The sequence below is a fragment of the Pterocles gutturalis genome, unplaced genomic scaffold (assembly GCF_000699245.1).
Source record: "Pterocles gutturalis isolate BGI_N339 unplaced genomic scaffold, ASM69924v1 scaffold50837, whole genome shotgun sequence".
In the NCBI taxonomy this organism is placed as follows: domain Eukaryota; kingdom Metazoa; phylum Chordata; class Aves; order Pterocliformes; family Pteroclidae; genus Pterocles; species Pterocles gutturalis.
Genome location: NW_010114959.1, coordinates 47,940 through 61,078, shown reverse-complemented (window position 1 = coordinate 61,078; position 13,139 = coordinate 47,940). Strand labels below are relative to the sequence as shown.

The following is a 13,139-nucleotide window of genomic DNA, read 5'->3' as shown; positions in this document are numbered from 1 at the left end:
CCCTAAGGATTTTATGATGTCTTTATTCTTCAGAAAGAACACATCGTGTACTTGTGGATACCATACATTCTTTATTCCTCAAACTATTCCTGCATTTTTTGCTTTCACTGAGTCCTAAAACTTCATTGAGCAATTTATCCTCAGTGCAAGGGAAAAATGAATGCATATGAGGATGAAGTAAGCATCAAAAGACAGAATTTTAGAACACAGAAGAACATGAGTTTCTACTAGTCCTTTTTGATAGCTGGATTCTCAGCATACTCACCTGGAAACCAGGGAGTCGTGTTTTACTTCTTTCCTATGCTTGAAGGAAGCAGGTTGCCTTGTATTTTGGCAAATTTTGACCAGGGAGCCATGCATGCTTTGCAATCCCTGCAGAAATATGGCAGGAGTCAGGGAGCTTCTCTTTTTATTGCTCATTCAGTGATACACCTGTAGGAGCTTGCCAGGAGCTGCTTGCCCATGCCTTTCTGTGGGGCAGCATACAGCTGAGGCAGCTGATGCAGCTCACTCATGGTCCATCCATCCTGGACCAGTGAGGAGCATGCAACCGGCTGTGAGCTGCTCATAGAGAGCACACTGGTCAGGTGGAACAGCCAGCACTGTTGGGGAAGGGTGTCATTTGGGTTCCCATACCTTTGAGATAGGAGGGACTGAATCTGAGTGCCTATCCCAAATTCTAATGTTAGGCAACAGACAGCTTGTTTGTTTTCATGCTGGTGTTTGAATCTGGTCCTACAAATTTTTTCAGCTAAAACTCTCACAAATACTGTCAAATCCACCAATATTTCAAGTTTAATAAAACTGCCTTTTTCTGTCAAGTAAGTATATGATGAACAAATGTCCAGCTTTGGTTTCAAGTTTCAAGCATTTATTAACAATCTTTTCTCCCTGTATTTATGAATATTACAAGTCCTTTGTTTCCATTGCTTTACTTTTGCTAAGGAGGTCCAGAATGAACCATTTGCCAGAAAAACAAGCTCTCCATTTTTAATCCTGAAAAAAAATTCTGTGTTTTTGCTCTGATCATATCAATTTTATGTCTTTTTTTGGCTTGCCCACTCAACTGAAAATGTAATTTGTGCAGTTCTAATTGACAAAATTTGATTGCATTTCACTGAATATGTTGCTGGGGCAGTATTGCTCAGAGCAGTTTAAGTACTGAGATCGCTACCAGCCTGTTTGGATTAATCTCTGAGCATGAGATGTAGAGTGAGAATGGAAACAGCAGTTCTGTTAAGATTTCTCACTAGATTTGAGTTTGACTTCCCATTGTTGCCAAAGTCAACACAAAATCATCTTAAACCTTGTGAGGCAACAGGCACAATCTGCCTTAATCCTGTTGCTAACTAGAACTAATTAAGCTTCTCTATTTTGGATTTTGCCCCAGTATATGTTTCCTCAACCTCTGTTTTGAGTTGTGCTGTAATACGACTTTCTATGACACTAGAATATATTTGTCTTCTGCTTCTCCACATGCGCTGTTGCCCTAGCTGGCACCATCAGCTTTATTCCCACTTTCAGAATCCTTAAATCAGCTGAAACTTCTGTTTAGAACAGTAATTGTTGGAATTTAGTTTGGGAGTATAGCCTAAGAAAGGCCTCAGCTTACCTTTTCTAAGATGGTAATGTCTAAATCTGCTATCTCCAGGATGCTGTTCTTCCCAAGAATTTCAGTCCATTGCCGGCATTGCAGGAGTTGTCTAAATTGACAACCTGTTTTTACATTGCATAGAAAGGAGACCATGCAAAGTCATGCAGATGTGTAACATCCATAAAATGAATGCTAAAAAAAATATTCATAATTCCATTTTTGCAAAGGTAATATTTTTCCATGTCAGTAGCAATTATTCTTATATTTAAAATTATTCATTGGTGTTTAACAAAAGCAGAGGAGTAAGAAATAATGCATTTAGAATACCTGAGATATTCTCTTTGGATTATTTTGGAGCAGGGTTTGTTTTTTTTTTTACTCTTAATAACCTTACTGTGGCTGCTTCTCAAGAAATCCTCATATCATATCCGTTACTTTCCTCGAACATAAAATCATAACATGCAAAACCATCTTCCCAATGAAAAGAGGAAAATGGCCTGAAAATGGGCCAACTTCAAATAATTTTTCAGATGACTGAAAATGAATGTGGGAATAAGAGCCTCAGTTACTGTCAGCTGAGTGGGCATTGTTTTAATGGATACTGAAATGGTATACTGACCAGAGAAATCAAATTTAGAAAGGTTGGGGTGAACCTTATGTTTCAAGAAAAAGGGCCTCTTGAAAGCTTAAAAAAACATTGGAAGTAGAAGTATAAACTGAGAAAATTTGGCAAGGAAGGAAAGCCCAAAACCACAAAAATACTATCTGCATTTTTTAGATCCCTGAAGAGGAGGAGAAAAATGAAGCAGGAGTGCCAATATTTATTTTAAAAAAAGTTCTAAAAAAGATTTTTAAAATGTATGTGAATGGAGAAATCACAATGGCACATAATATACAGGTCATCCTGCAGAGCATAGTATCACAAGAGCTACTTGGAAGAAAGCTTTTAAGGCTTACAGATAAAGAAACATTTTACACAGAAGCGTGTTATAAGGAAGGGGAAAGGAGACCTTAATGCAAAAAGAATTTGAGAATGTTTCATTAGACCAAAATGTGCAAAGAAAAAATGGTAACATGGTATTTTTGGTGAGATTTTAGAAGTGTTTGCTCTTATGTGGCTATGGGAATTGAGGCAGAGGGGATGTTCTTAAAGTGGCTTAAATGTATAAAAAAAAAAGTAAAAAGTCAATGAAACATTAGGATATTAAATTAATTGGAATTATCATTCCTGTCTATTTACATTCTGAGTTTCCCATTTCAGAAAAGCAAAATACAAGTTGCTTCATTACTTGAACTTACCTGATTTTCAAATTTCTTAATAAGTATTTTTTCTTTATACATTTACATATCATGACAGGATATATCCCTTGTTACAGTGTACACATATTTTTCCTGATAAATCTGAAAGTCGATCATATTCAGTACTTCATCAAATATTTTGAAATTATATAATGCTTACTCAGTATAGGATTTCATAAACTCTAGGCATCTCGTTCCATGCCATTGATGTCTGTCATTTCAATCTGTATTTAGAATACATGGAGCAGTCCTGCAGTCTGCCGCATACTTGTAGTGAGCTCCCTGTTGTTAGGTGGCTCTGGAGAAGAATGCTGTGTGTGCCCAAGAGCTATTTTTTTTAACCTATGAAGATCTGCATTCAGAATTGCACATTTTCCTTGAAGGAAATGGCCGTGCCAGCAAACACGTAAAAAAGAGAAATCAAAATTCCTGACAGGAGAGAATGATTTTTAGTAATTTTCAGTTTGTAACCTGTAAAAGAGTGCAGTGATGCTAAACTATTTTATGCATACCTATTGTGTACCTGGGTCAGGTGCATGAGCACACTTCTGTAGCTGGCTCTAGACAGCTCCCTGGTGAAATATCTGTTCACTGTGTTTTGGTTTTGTGAGTACTCCATGTTTTATTGACAAGCACCTTCTGTTAAGTATTGAGGCTGCAAATTTGGAAGCATCCTGTAAGATGCTGAGGTAGGGAATGTACCAAATAAGTTCCATGAATTTTGTGGTTACCAGGCTGTTGTGAAAAGGTTAATGTGAAATCAACTGCTGCTTTGTGACTGAAGTATACTACTGCTTGCTATTTCACATATAACTATAAAGGGCAGTAGCTTTTCCCATAATGATTTAATTTTTCTTCCCTTCCTTGGCATCTTTTTTTTTTTTTTTTTTTTTTTCATTTCTTTCCTGCCTATTTATGTACAGAAAAGATGAGGTGACTACAAATTTAGATTTTAGCTTTTTCATTATGGACCTCTTAGCTCACTTTATTCAGAAAGCAGGAGATACAGTTTCCACCAGACAGTAGGGAGGCAAAGGATCCAAGCAGAACCTTTTTGGATAGTTCATGCCCATCACTACTATGTTTAGTTATTTTTCAGGAGAGTAGTGTCAGACTAACAAAAAAAAATATATATTTTTTTAAGTTTACAACAGAATTTCATTGTAAAAAACACTTTCTCAACCTTAGGGAATATTAAATATTCATTTAACAAGGATGGACAAGGGATCTTTGGAGGGCTGCACTTTTCTCCTTGGCAACTGCATTCACAGAAAAGTCTGTCATGAGAAACTATATGCAAGCTCCTGACCTGGAAACCTGGAACAACAAGGCTATTTTACTTTTGTTCATATTGATAATGTAGGTGCAAGGACTGCAGTGTAACTAAAATGAACCAAGATTTCTTCATCCCGCCTTTTGTTCAACATTGGGACACATGAGGTAGAATCATAGTTGTCTCTTGCAGGTGATCTGTCTTCCAAAAGCTGGTAATAGTGAATGAAGAATGAAATACAAACAAAAATCCTATTCAGACTCAGGGGCCTCTATATATGGGGATGACAAGGGCTTATTTTGTATTGGAAGAAACACAACTTTGCAAGCTTAGTTTAAAAAAAAAAGACAAGGTAGAGTATATAGTCAGTGCATAAATTATATAGTTGTAGCTATAATTGCCAGTGTTGAGGAAGACATGCTGAATCTGGTGAAGATTACAGCACTGGACACACATTTCAGAACACTTCAAATACTGGAAAGTAGAGAGACTTGAAAAAATTATTAGGGTTATTGGGCTGCTGGAGGGGCAGATTATGAATATACAATAGAGTGCTTTTGAGCATATTTCTCTAAACCTTTGAATCAAATAAAAAGATGAAGGGTTGCTTTGGGTTGGGCTACCAGGATGCAACAGCATCCCACTAGACCTTACTCAGTCAAGACAAATCTGTTCAAATGCAGAGCGAATATTTTTTGAAATGTAAAATATTGAAGTTGAGGAAGCAGGAGGGGTAAACTTAAAAGGAGGAACAAGGATAAATTCTTAGAAGTTTCTTGCATATCCAGAGGAAAAGGAAAAGAAAATAAGTACCATATGACAAAGGCAATACCCCATGTTGCCAGGTAACAGAGGTATCTAACAGGTAAATGGGATTTTGATGTCTAAACTAAGGACATGCCAGAATTCTTTTCTTTAATGTTCTGACTAAAACTGCCGTATCCAGGTTAAAGATAGGAGTAGGTACACTTAAGCACTGGATAAAATTGTCTTTATGAAATGAAGTATCTTCAGTACCAAAATTACAGTATTATTGGAAGCCCACCTGGTCATTGATAAAGGAAAAAAAAATGCATTTAATTTCAGGAAATGGCTGCCTTATTTAGAAAGCATGACTCTCAGAATCCTGTTCAGAATCTGAAAAAAAAAAAAATCTGTAGGAACTTTGGAATGTGGAAATGCAGCAAAAAATAAGCCAGTTTTACTATGCATAAGTACAAGGCAACCATGACACTTACTGCTCTTGTTTAGTTAGATATTATTATACAAAAGGTAAAGGATAATGAAACAAATCAGGGAATAAGTGCTTTGAAAATAAAAAAATTCCACAAAACACAACAACAAAGTTATACTACATGATAATGGATATATGCATTTTGCACTAGATATAAACAAAGCTTGGCAAATGTTACAAATATCAATTGATACCTTCATTGAGGCATCATGTTAGAATTAAAATACCCTGAACCAGAAGTCTGGTTTCACAAGACAAATTATGAATTACCATTGAAAATAATATATTAAATTCACCCACATAGACATTAATGAATAAAAAGAGGTATTTTTAAAAAAGGAACTATTGAGCAGTAAGCAACAATTCTTTGCAACAGGCTGGAGGAGTGACCATTCTTACCATAACCTTAGCAACTGAGAATAGGTAGGACTTACACAGACTGCTTTCCTTGATTTCTTTATAACACCTGATTTTGTGATTATTTCAATTGCAGAAACAATAATAAAAAGAAATGTCCTTTTGCAATTCTTTGTCTGTTGCTATGAGATAATTTTATACCAAAAATGGTATAAAATAGCAAAAAAAAAATCCTCAGTGCTAAAGTGTTTCTCCTGTGGACATATTCTATCAGGGATGCTAGCAGAATGGAAACTAGCATTTCTGGTGTTCTAGTTAATCTAATACTTCAAAATTCTAGCTGTTAATTAACAATTAATTCATTATAAATAATTGAATAATTACTGAAGTAGGCTTATGATTAAAAATGTGCCAACTTTTAATTGAAAAAAAAAAAAAGAGAGATCTTGATTATGTCAGAAATAAAATTAGAATAATGGAGCCTTCATATTTGAGCCAAGTAGGAAAGCACTTCAGTAATGATTTCTCTTCCGTGCAGCTTTTCTTCTAAATATCCCATGCTGCTTTAGTAAGCTAATCTAAGTAAGTGTCACCAATAGATCTTGTTCCTTATTACAGAACCTTAAGGTTTAGGGACTTCTCATTCCCACTGTTAGGGTGACAGCTTCTTCTTACTGCAGTACATCCTAGCAGATTTATACGCTTGGTCTATCGTCTAGCCAGTGCATCCATTGCTATCTGTAAGACATACCCATATTTCTGAGTAAGTGAAAGGGTTTTACAAGAATAAATAAGCTTTAGACCAAATAATTGCAGCTGATATGAAAAATGAAAAGTGTACTCCTTTGAAAGGTAGGCATGGAGGGTTGGTTTTTATTTTTTTTAAAGCAGCTTATTTGGGACATATCTAGAATTTGGTGCTTACTCATGAAGTTTCAACTGTTAAGACATACCTAGAACAAAGTCTTCATGACTGTTTTTAGGAGAAAAACTCAAAAAGTTGTCAAAATAAAGAGCACTGAGTTTAAATATAAACAACAACAAAATATTGGATGGAGCACATGGTAATTTTGGCTTCACATACCTAGGTAGCATGATTTCAGTGTCTTTTGGTGAACTAAGTGGTTATTTCCATGCCTTTATGAATAATGAAATGCACCATGTATGCAGTCTGTAAAAAATGTAAAATAGCTAGGCCCTCTTTCATGTGATATAAAGAAAGAGAAATGCTAAAAGTCATCCTGGAAGAAAAAAAAAAAAAAAGTATAAACCTTTTAAAGGATTCAAATTCAGAAGAATTAAATTACTCTATTTTATCTCTTACAATAACAACAAGAAAGAAAACTGCATCAATATCAGTAATTTCTCCTGTAAACTGTAGATATCTAATAACAGTAGAAACCAAATAATGGAAGGTTTAATGCATCGCTTGAAAATAGTGTTAGATCAATTTTATGGAGGATGACACATATGGGTACTATATCTTGGACAGGAAAACAATACAACAGAAATACTGAAATAATTGTGATGATTTGATATTAACATGATAATCTGATATTTGTAGGACTAATAGTCAGTTAAGAAGAGTGCGATTGAGTATAGTAATTGAATTATAGACTCCTTCCTTTCCTCTGATTTCCTATCCTTTCTACTGGTTTAGTGGAGTGCTATTCATTTCATAGTGCGGTGAATGTACCTCTATGAAGTTATGATTGCTTTATACTTCAGTAAGAAGAGGAGGAAGAAAAAGGCAAGTGTATGGTTGGTATAGAATATGGCTTTAGTGTTGATCTATAATAACTAAGCTGTGGTACTTATCAAGACATTGCAAATGTATTACAGTGAATCATCTAAAATGTTAATACATAGGATATAGTCAGTGTTAAATGTTGTTCTTTAGGGAAAAAAAAAAGGACAGATAGAAACATTTTTGAAACAGAAAGTGAATTCCTGAAGCATTGTATTTTGTCAAGGAACTAATTCATTGGGAAACTGGCTGTCTGCTGTAGATCTGGTTACAACTATATACATTTCTAACTCCTCTCTCTGGGACTCTGTACTCATCTTTTAGCCTTTTAAACTTAAGAGTGTTTTCCGCCCCGTTTCTTCTCTGTATCTTAAGAACCCGTGTATTTACAAAAATTATATATTAGACGGCAGCAGAATACATTCAAAGAAGGAAATGCTGTAATCTTCAGAGTCATTGTTCTTAACTGTCTGAATTTCACATACACAATACCAGCTGTATCCTAGCATCTGATCTCAGTGAAAGACTGAAGGAAAATTTGGTTTATTTAGCTTATCAAAGAGAAAACTAAGCAGTAACTGGATCACAGTCTGTAATTACCGACACAAGGAGAAGTTACCTGATACTAGAAGACTCTAGTCTCACAGACAAAGGTGTCATGAGATCTCGTGGCTAGAAGCTGAAGTCAGCAGAGGTCAAAGTAAAAATGAGGCACAGATTTTTAACATGAAGGTTAATTTACCATTGCAAGAATTTGGCATATGAGGTAGTAATTCCACAGCTGGCCTGTGATTGAATGGAGGGAACATATAGTCTCTTGCATATGGCTGAGAGACCTCCAAAGAAATCAAGCCCCTTCCCTTCTTCAGGGCTGTGTTTAGTTAGTGTGGAGGGCTGAGGTGAATGAAACCATACCACCAGCCACAGTGTTGCTCTAAGTCTTGTCTGTAACTTCTTCCTATGTAGACAGTACAGGGGGCTCACTGTGTTCCTCCTTCCAGTTTCCGTCAAGGACAGAACTAACTTTTCAATTCTCTTCAGTGTGCTGAAGCACATTAATTTTGTTGCCATTGTTACCATCATCTCTGAAATAGACTCATCATGGTTATGAGAAAAAAGTTATGAAGAACAAATTAACAAAAATCCATAGAGCTCTTTTAAAACATAGTGCACAAACTTAGCTTTTTCATACATGAAGCCGTGTTACTAACTTGAAGGTACCTCAGTGAAAAAAACTGAAGGAACACAATTTCCGTTGCCTCAGGCATGAAGGATCGTTGACAGCAGCAACATATGGTCGCCCTAACATTTCCCTATTCAGAAGTTGGGGGAGGTCATGATTACAGAAAGCAAAGACCTCAACTGAGTGAGTAAAGCACTGCAAGCTGGTATACCAGCAGTTTCTATGTACCTAATGGAGAACAGAGAAATTCAGTCTCTCCAGTCTGAAACCCTTTTTTTTTTTTTTTTTTTGCATTTTCTTTTAGTGAAGGTGTTAATTGCATTTCTTTGTTTCACTGAGGCTGCAACTGTCTTAGTATCTGCAGCCTAGGGGAAGGCACAGTCTAGACAGAAAGGCTGGGAAATGCAGTTGGGTGTAGTGAGGGGATGGTCCCCATCCCAAAATACCGACTCTTCATAGGATGAGTTATCGGGGTCTCAGCTATGGGCAGAGCCCACATGAGCAGGGGTGGAGGGCTGAAGGCAACCTTCCAGCTGATGAAAAGTATTGGAAAAGGGTTATTCTACAATTCATGATACTGCTGGCGTGATAGTTCACAGATGGGCTAATAAAGCTGGTACCTAATTAGATTGTGTCTTTTTTGTCTGTTTTCCTGAACTTCGAGAACAGTGAAAGAAGAGTGAAAGAGGTTATTTAGGTATTGATATCTAGTCTTAGACCAATACCTTCAGTTGAGAAACTGGCAAATTGGAAGAGCAATGCTAATTTTTAACTATTTTATTTAAAAATATTTCTGCATTAATTTTAAAATGCAAAAATATAGGTTTTTAACTTTTGTTCATGGTTTGGGTTATTAAATGTATTTAACTTTAGAAAAAATGTGTCAAAATATTTTTCTAGCTAATTTCTGTATTAGTGGAATGGATATGAATAGCAAGTTATATTATTTTGGTTGTACTTTGCACAAGATAGCCTGAGAAGTAAATCTTTTATCCAATACATAACTGACAACTGTGTCATGCACACTGTTGGAAGAAGGTTCAGCTAAGTATAATTGCAACTGTGTCCGTTACCCTGTGCTTGCTTGTAGAGTTTGGTTTTTTTTGAGGAAAATACATTGATGTGACTCATGAGAAACAGATCTTAGGAATATCAGGTTATTGTACTTACTGATATTCTTCTAACAATTATAACTGTACTTCATTGATGGGTAAAAATCACTATGTTTTTATGCAATATTTTAATGAAAAACTCCTGCTAATAACTGTCACCTTGACTTTCTTTAAAGGTCCTTGCCTATACAGAAGGCCTTCATGGAAAATGGATGTTCAGTGAGATTCGTGCTGTTTTTTCAAGACGTTATCTTCTCCAGAACACAGCTTTGGAAGTTTTTATGGCAAACAGAAGTATGTCTTTGTTTATTTTGTTGCATAAAAATGTGCTAGAAGCTATTTTGTGTCTTATTTATTAATCTTAGAATCTAAACTTTGTGCTCCTTTGACGAGATGGTTATGTCTGTGTTCAATAATGCTTACCCTTGCATGTATTCATTGCATATTAAAATCAATCACATAAATCAGTGTCACTGCTTTCTGTTCAGCAGTGAGATTTATTTAAAAAAACCAAATCATTTCAATTGGTAAATTCTTCAAATGTTTGATAGGAAAATTGCTTTTTTCTATGATCTCACCCATCTCCTCCATTTTCTGTATATATATTGGTGAAATATCTCAAAGGGAATTTCCTTTTCTAATTATAAGCTGAGTTAAAGTAAAAAGGACCAGATCAATAAATGGATCCACTCAGTTTTCTGTATGTGCTACTCTGAATACTGCGGTGTGTCAGTTATCTTTTGTCCTGAGGAGCTCTGATGTAAGTTTTGACTTCAGCTGGAGAGGGTATTGAACAATTTCTGGTCCTGTGTGTTTTAATGCACCAGTTAGAAGAACAAATGCCGTGCCAACTACTGAAGAGTTTCCCAGCTTGATAAGAGGTTATATGGGTTAATGGTAAGCTGCAGTTCCTCTGAAGTATACCTCTCAGATATTCTGCAAAATGGGAGAGTTAGTGCCAAAATGTTAATCAGCAAATGATACATAGACATGAAATATGTCAGGAGTTTCTGTTCTAACTTGGATCCCCAGGAGGATAAAAGTGGAACTGATTTCTCTTCAGAAATAAAAACCAAAGAGCATTTTAAATATATATACAAGCGGAGAAACAGACTTCTGCAGATGGCTTACTAGTCCATATTTTCTCTTCTTCATTTAGCTTCTGTTATGTTTAATTTTCCTGACCAAGCAACGGTGAAAAAAGTTGTGTACAGCTTACCACGTGTTGGAGTAGGAACCAGCTATGGTTTGCCACAAGCCAGGTAATTTAACTAAAGGAGTTTGTATATTTTGTGTTTACTATATTATACAAATTACATTTTTAAACGTGTCGATACTAAAACATTATTCCTGTCATGAAACTCTAGATTTTCTCTTTATTAAGGTTAGTCTGAGAAACAATACATTTTATTTACTGTATTGCCTGTTATTAAGGAATAGAAGTAAAAATATTGCAAATTAGATTTATTTTAAATCATCCCAGGAAATAAGTATATTCTAGTGAAGGACCAGAAAAGAACTTGTACCTTATCTCTTCAAAGGCTGTTTTTCAGTCAGGTTTTATAAATGTATAGACAAACATTAATCCTTGATGTTATTGTCATGCAGGACATGGAACTAAAATTGACTAGGTTTTGTGTTTGCTGAATGAAAATTATTTTTTATATCTGTCTTCTCATTTACCTTTTATATGAGTGTGTGGGGGTTTTATTTCATTGCTCATCAATATAGTGGCTATTCTGCAATTTCCAAATTACTTCCATTCATTACTATAGTGCATTATTATGTTTCCAAAATTAAGGAGGACATGTATTTTGGAAAAGACCAACTAAGGTTCAGTTTTAGAGATTTTTAACATACTATGGACAAGTACAGTTTTTATTGTCATCATCAATATCAAATCAGCCTATGGTCAAAGATAAGGCTATACTATAAAAGTATTCATATTTCAGTGGTGGGTAAGATGATCTTCATGGGTAATTCACTGAGTTGAGGGGGTGAAATTTCCTGCGTCCATTGGTTTTTTTTGTTGTTGTTTAGAAATGTCTCTTCAGACCTAAAGTTGTTTTTGAGAGTGCATCAGCAGAAGTTTGGTGATAAAAGTTTAGGTTTGGGTTTAATTTCTGGTCAAAATGAAAGAAGAATAAATAAATATAAGGGTGTGAGGAAACAGCAGGAAATTCACAAAATGTGGTGCTTTGGGTTCAGATCTCCATTCATCTTGACTTGGCCAAAAGCCACTGACTTAACCATCAGTGTAATGTCTGGGATGTGTCTTTCTCTTTCTTTAAGTCATTTCCTACAAACTGAAACTTCATATTGTCCTTGTTTTATCCCAGTGCAGAATGTGGAAATACTCTGAAGTGTCAAAGCATTTGTAGGATTTGTAGGATCATTCCCAGCTGAACATCATTCCCTGTCATGAGCTCAAGAGTCTCATGATGCCTAAAGCTTGATCTCCTGAATGTGCTGAACTTCTTAGGCAAGCTGCCAAATTTCTCGAGTTTTCACTGAGATCAAGGGGAAGTTGGGGCATTCCTTTGGAAGGTGCATCTTGTTAATATTTGCATTGCTTTTCCAAATACTCAAATTAAAGAAATTGCTGTCTCTAAATGGAAAGTAATAGTATTATTTTCTGAAATAAAAATGGCCACATGTTCTAGAACAAACAAAATGCAAATTTCTTAATCAGAATTTCATATTTACAGTGACATTTTATACTTTTGAAATTCATATCCTTTGTGCATTATTCAGTGAATAATTGTCTGAAAAAGTTTGTTGATATATAATTATTTAGAAAAGTTTCAACTTCAATATTATATGCAGTTATTTCCATACCTTTTTGATTAAAGTTCAATTTGAATCTAAAATGGGCTTGTTAGCCTTCAGAATAAATCTGACATATGGTAGTGAAGTTGTTTTTCTTTCTTGTTTTTGCGTAATCATGGTATGATTTATGCACAATAAAAACCCTGTAATCATGGTTTTTCCTTCATTTCTGTCTACATACCCTTATTGTCTTCAGTAGGATTACAGTGGAGTAGCTGAGGGAAAATCTGGCTCTATATCTGCTCTAGTTAATATTTTGTTGGTTTTAGAGTACATTTTCCCTTCCTATGAATATGTTGGCTCTGGAATGCTAATTTTTAAAATTGTGCTTATTTGTATAACTAACATAAGGAGAAATTATTCTGAGTAACTAAAAGGAGCTGCTACACTGAGTAAAATATTATCCTTTTTTAATGACCAATTTTCCAGATTAAGCTATAATTTAAAATATTTTAACAAAAGCAGATCTTTCTGGTTTTTTTAGCTTAAGTTCTTTGTTTTTGTAAGTTAT

The 13,139-nt window shown here is 35.1% G+C and overlaps 1 protein-coding gene across 1 annotated transcript in view; it reads left to right on the top strand.

Annotated features, from left to right (window-relative positions):
- Positions 1-10,011: 10,011 nt before the first annotated feature.
- LOC104462847 (neurobeachin-like) overlaps positions 10,012-13,139 on the top strand; it is a gene marked incomplete at its 3' end in the record, with an annotated part of 46,124 nt that continues 42,996 nt past the window's right edge. Inside the window, exons 1-2 of the mRNA XM_010074978.1 lie at positions 10,012-10,093; positions 10,959-11,061. Coding sequence (XP_010073280.1) covers positions 10,012-10,093; positions 10,959-11,061 — 185 coding nt within the window. The remainder of the gene's footprint in view (positions 10,094-10,958; positions 11,062-13,139) is intronic.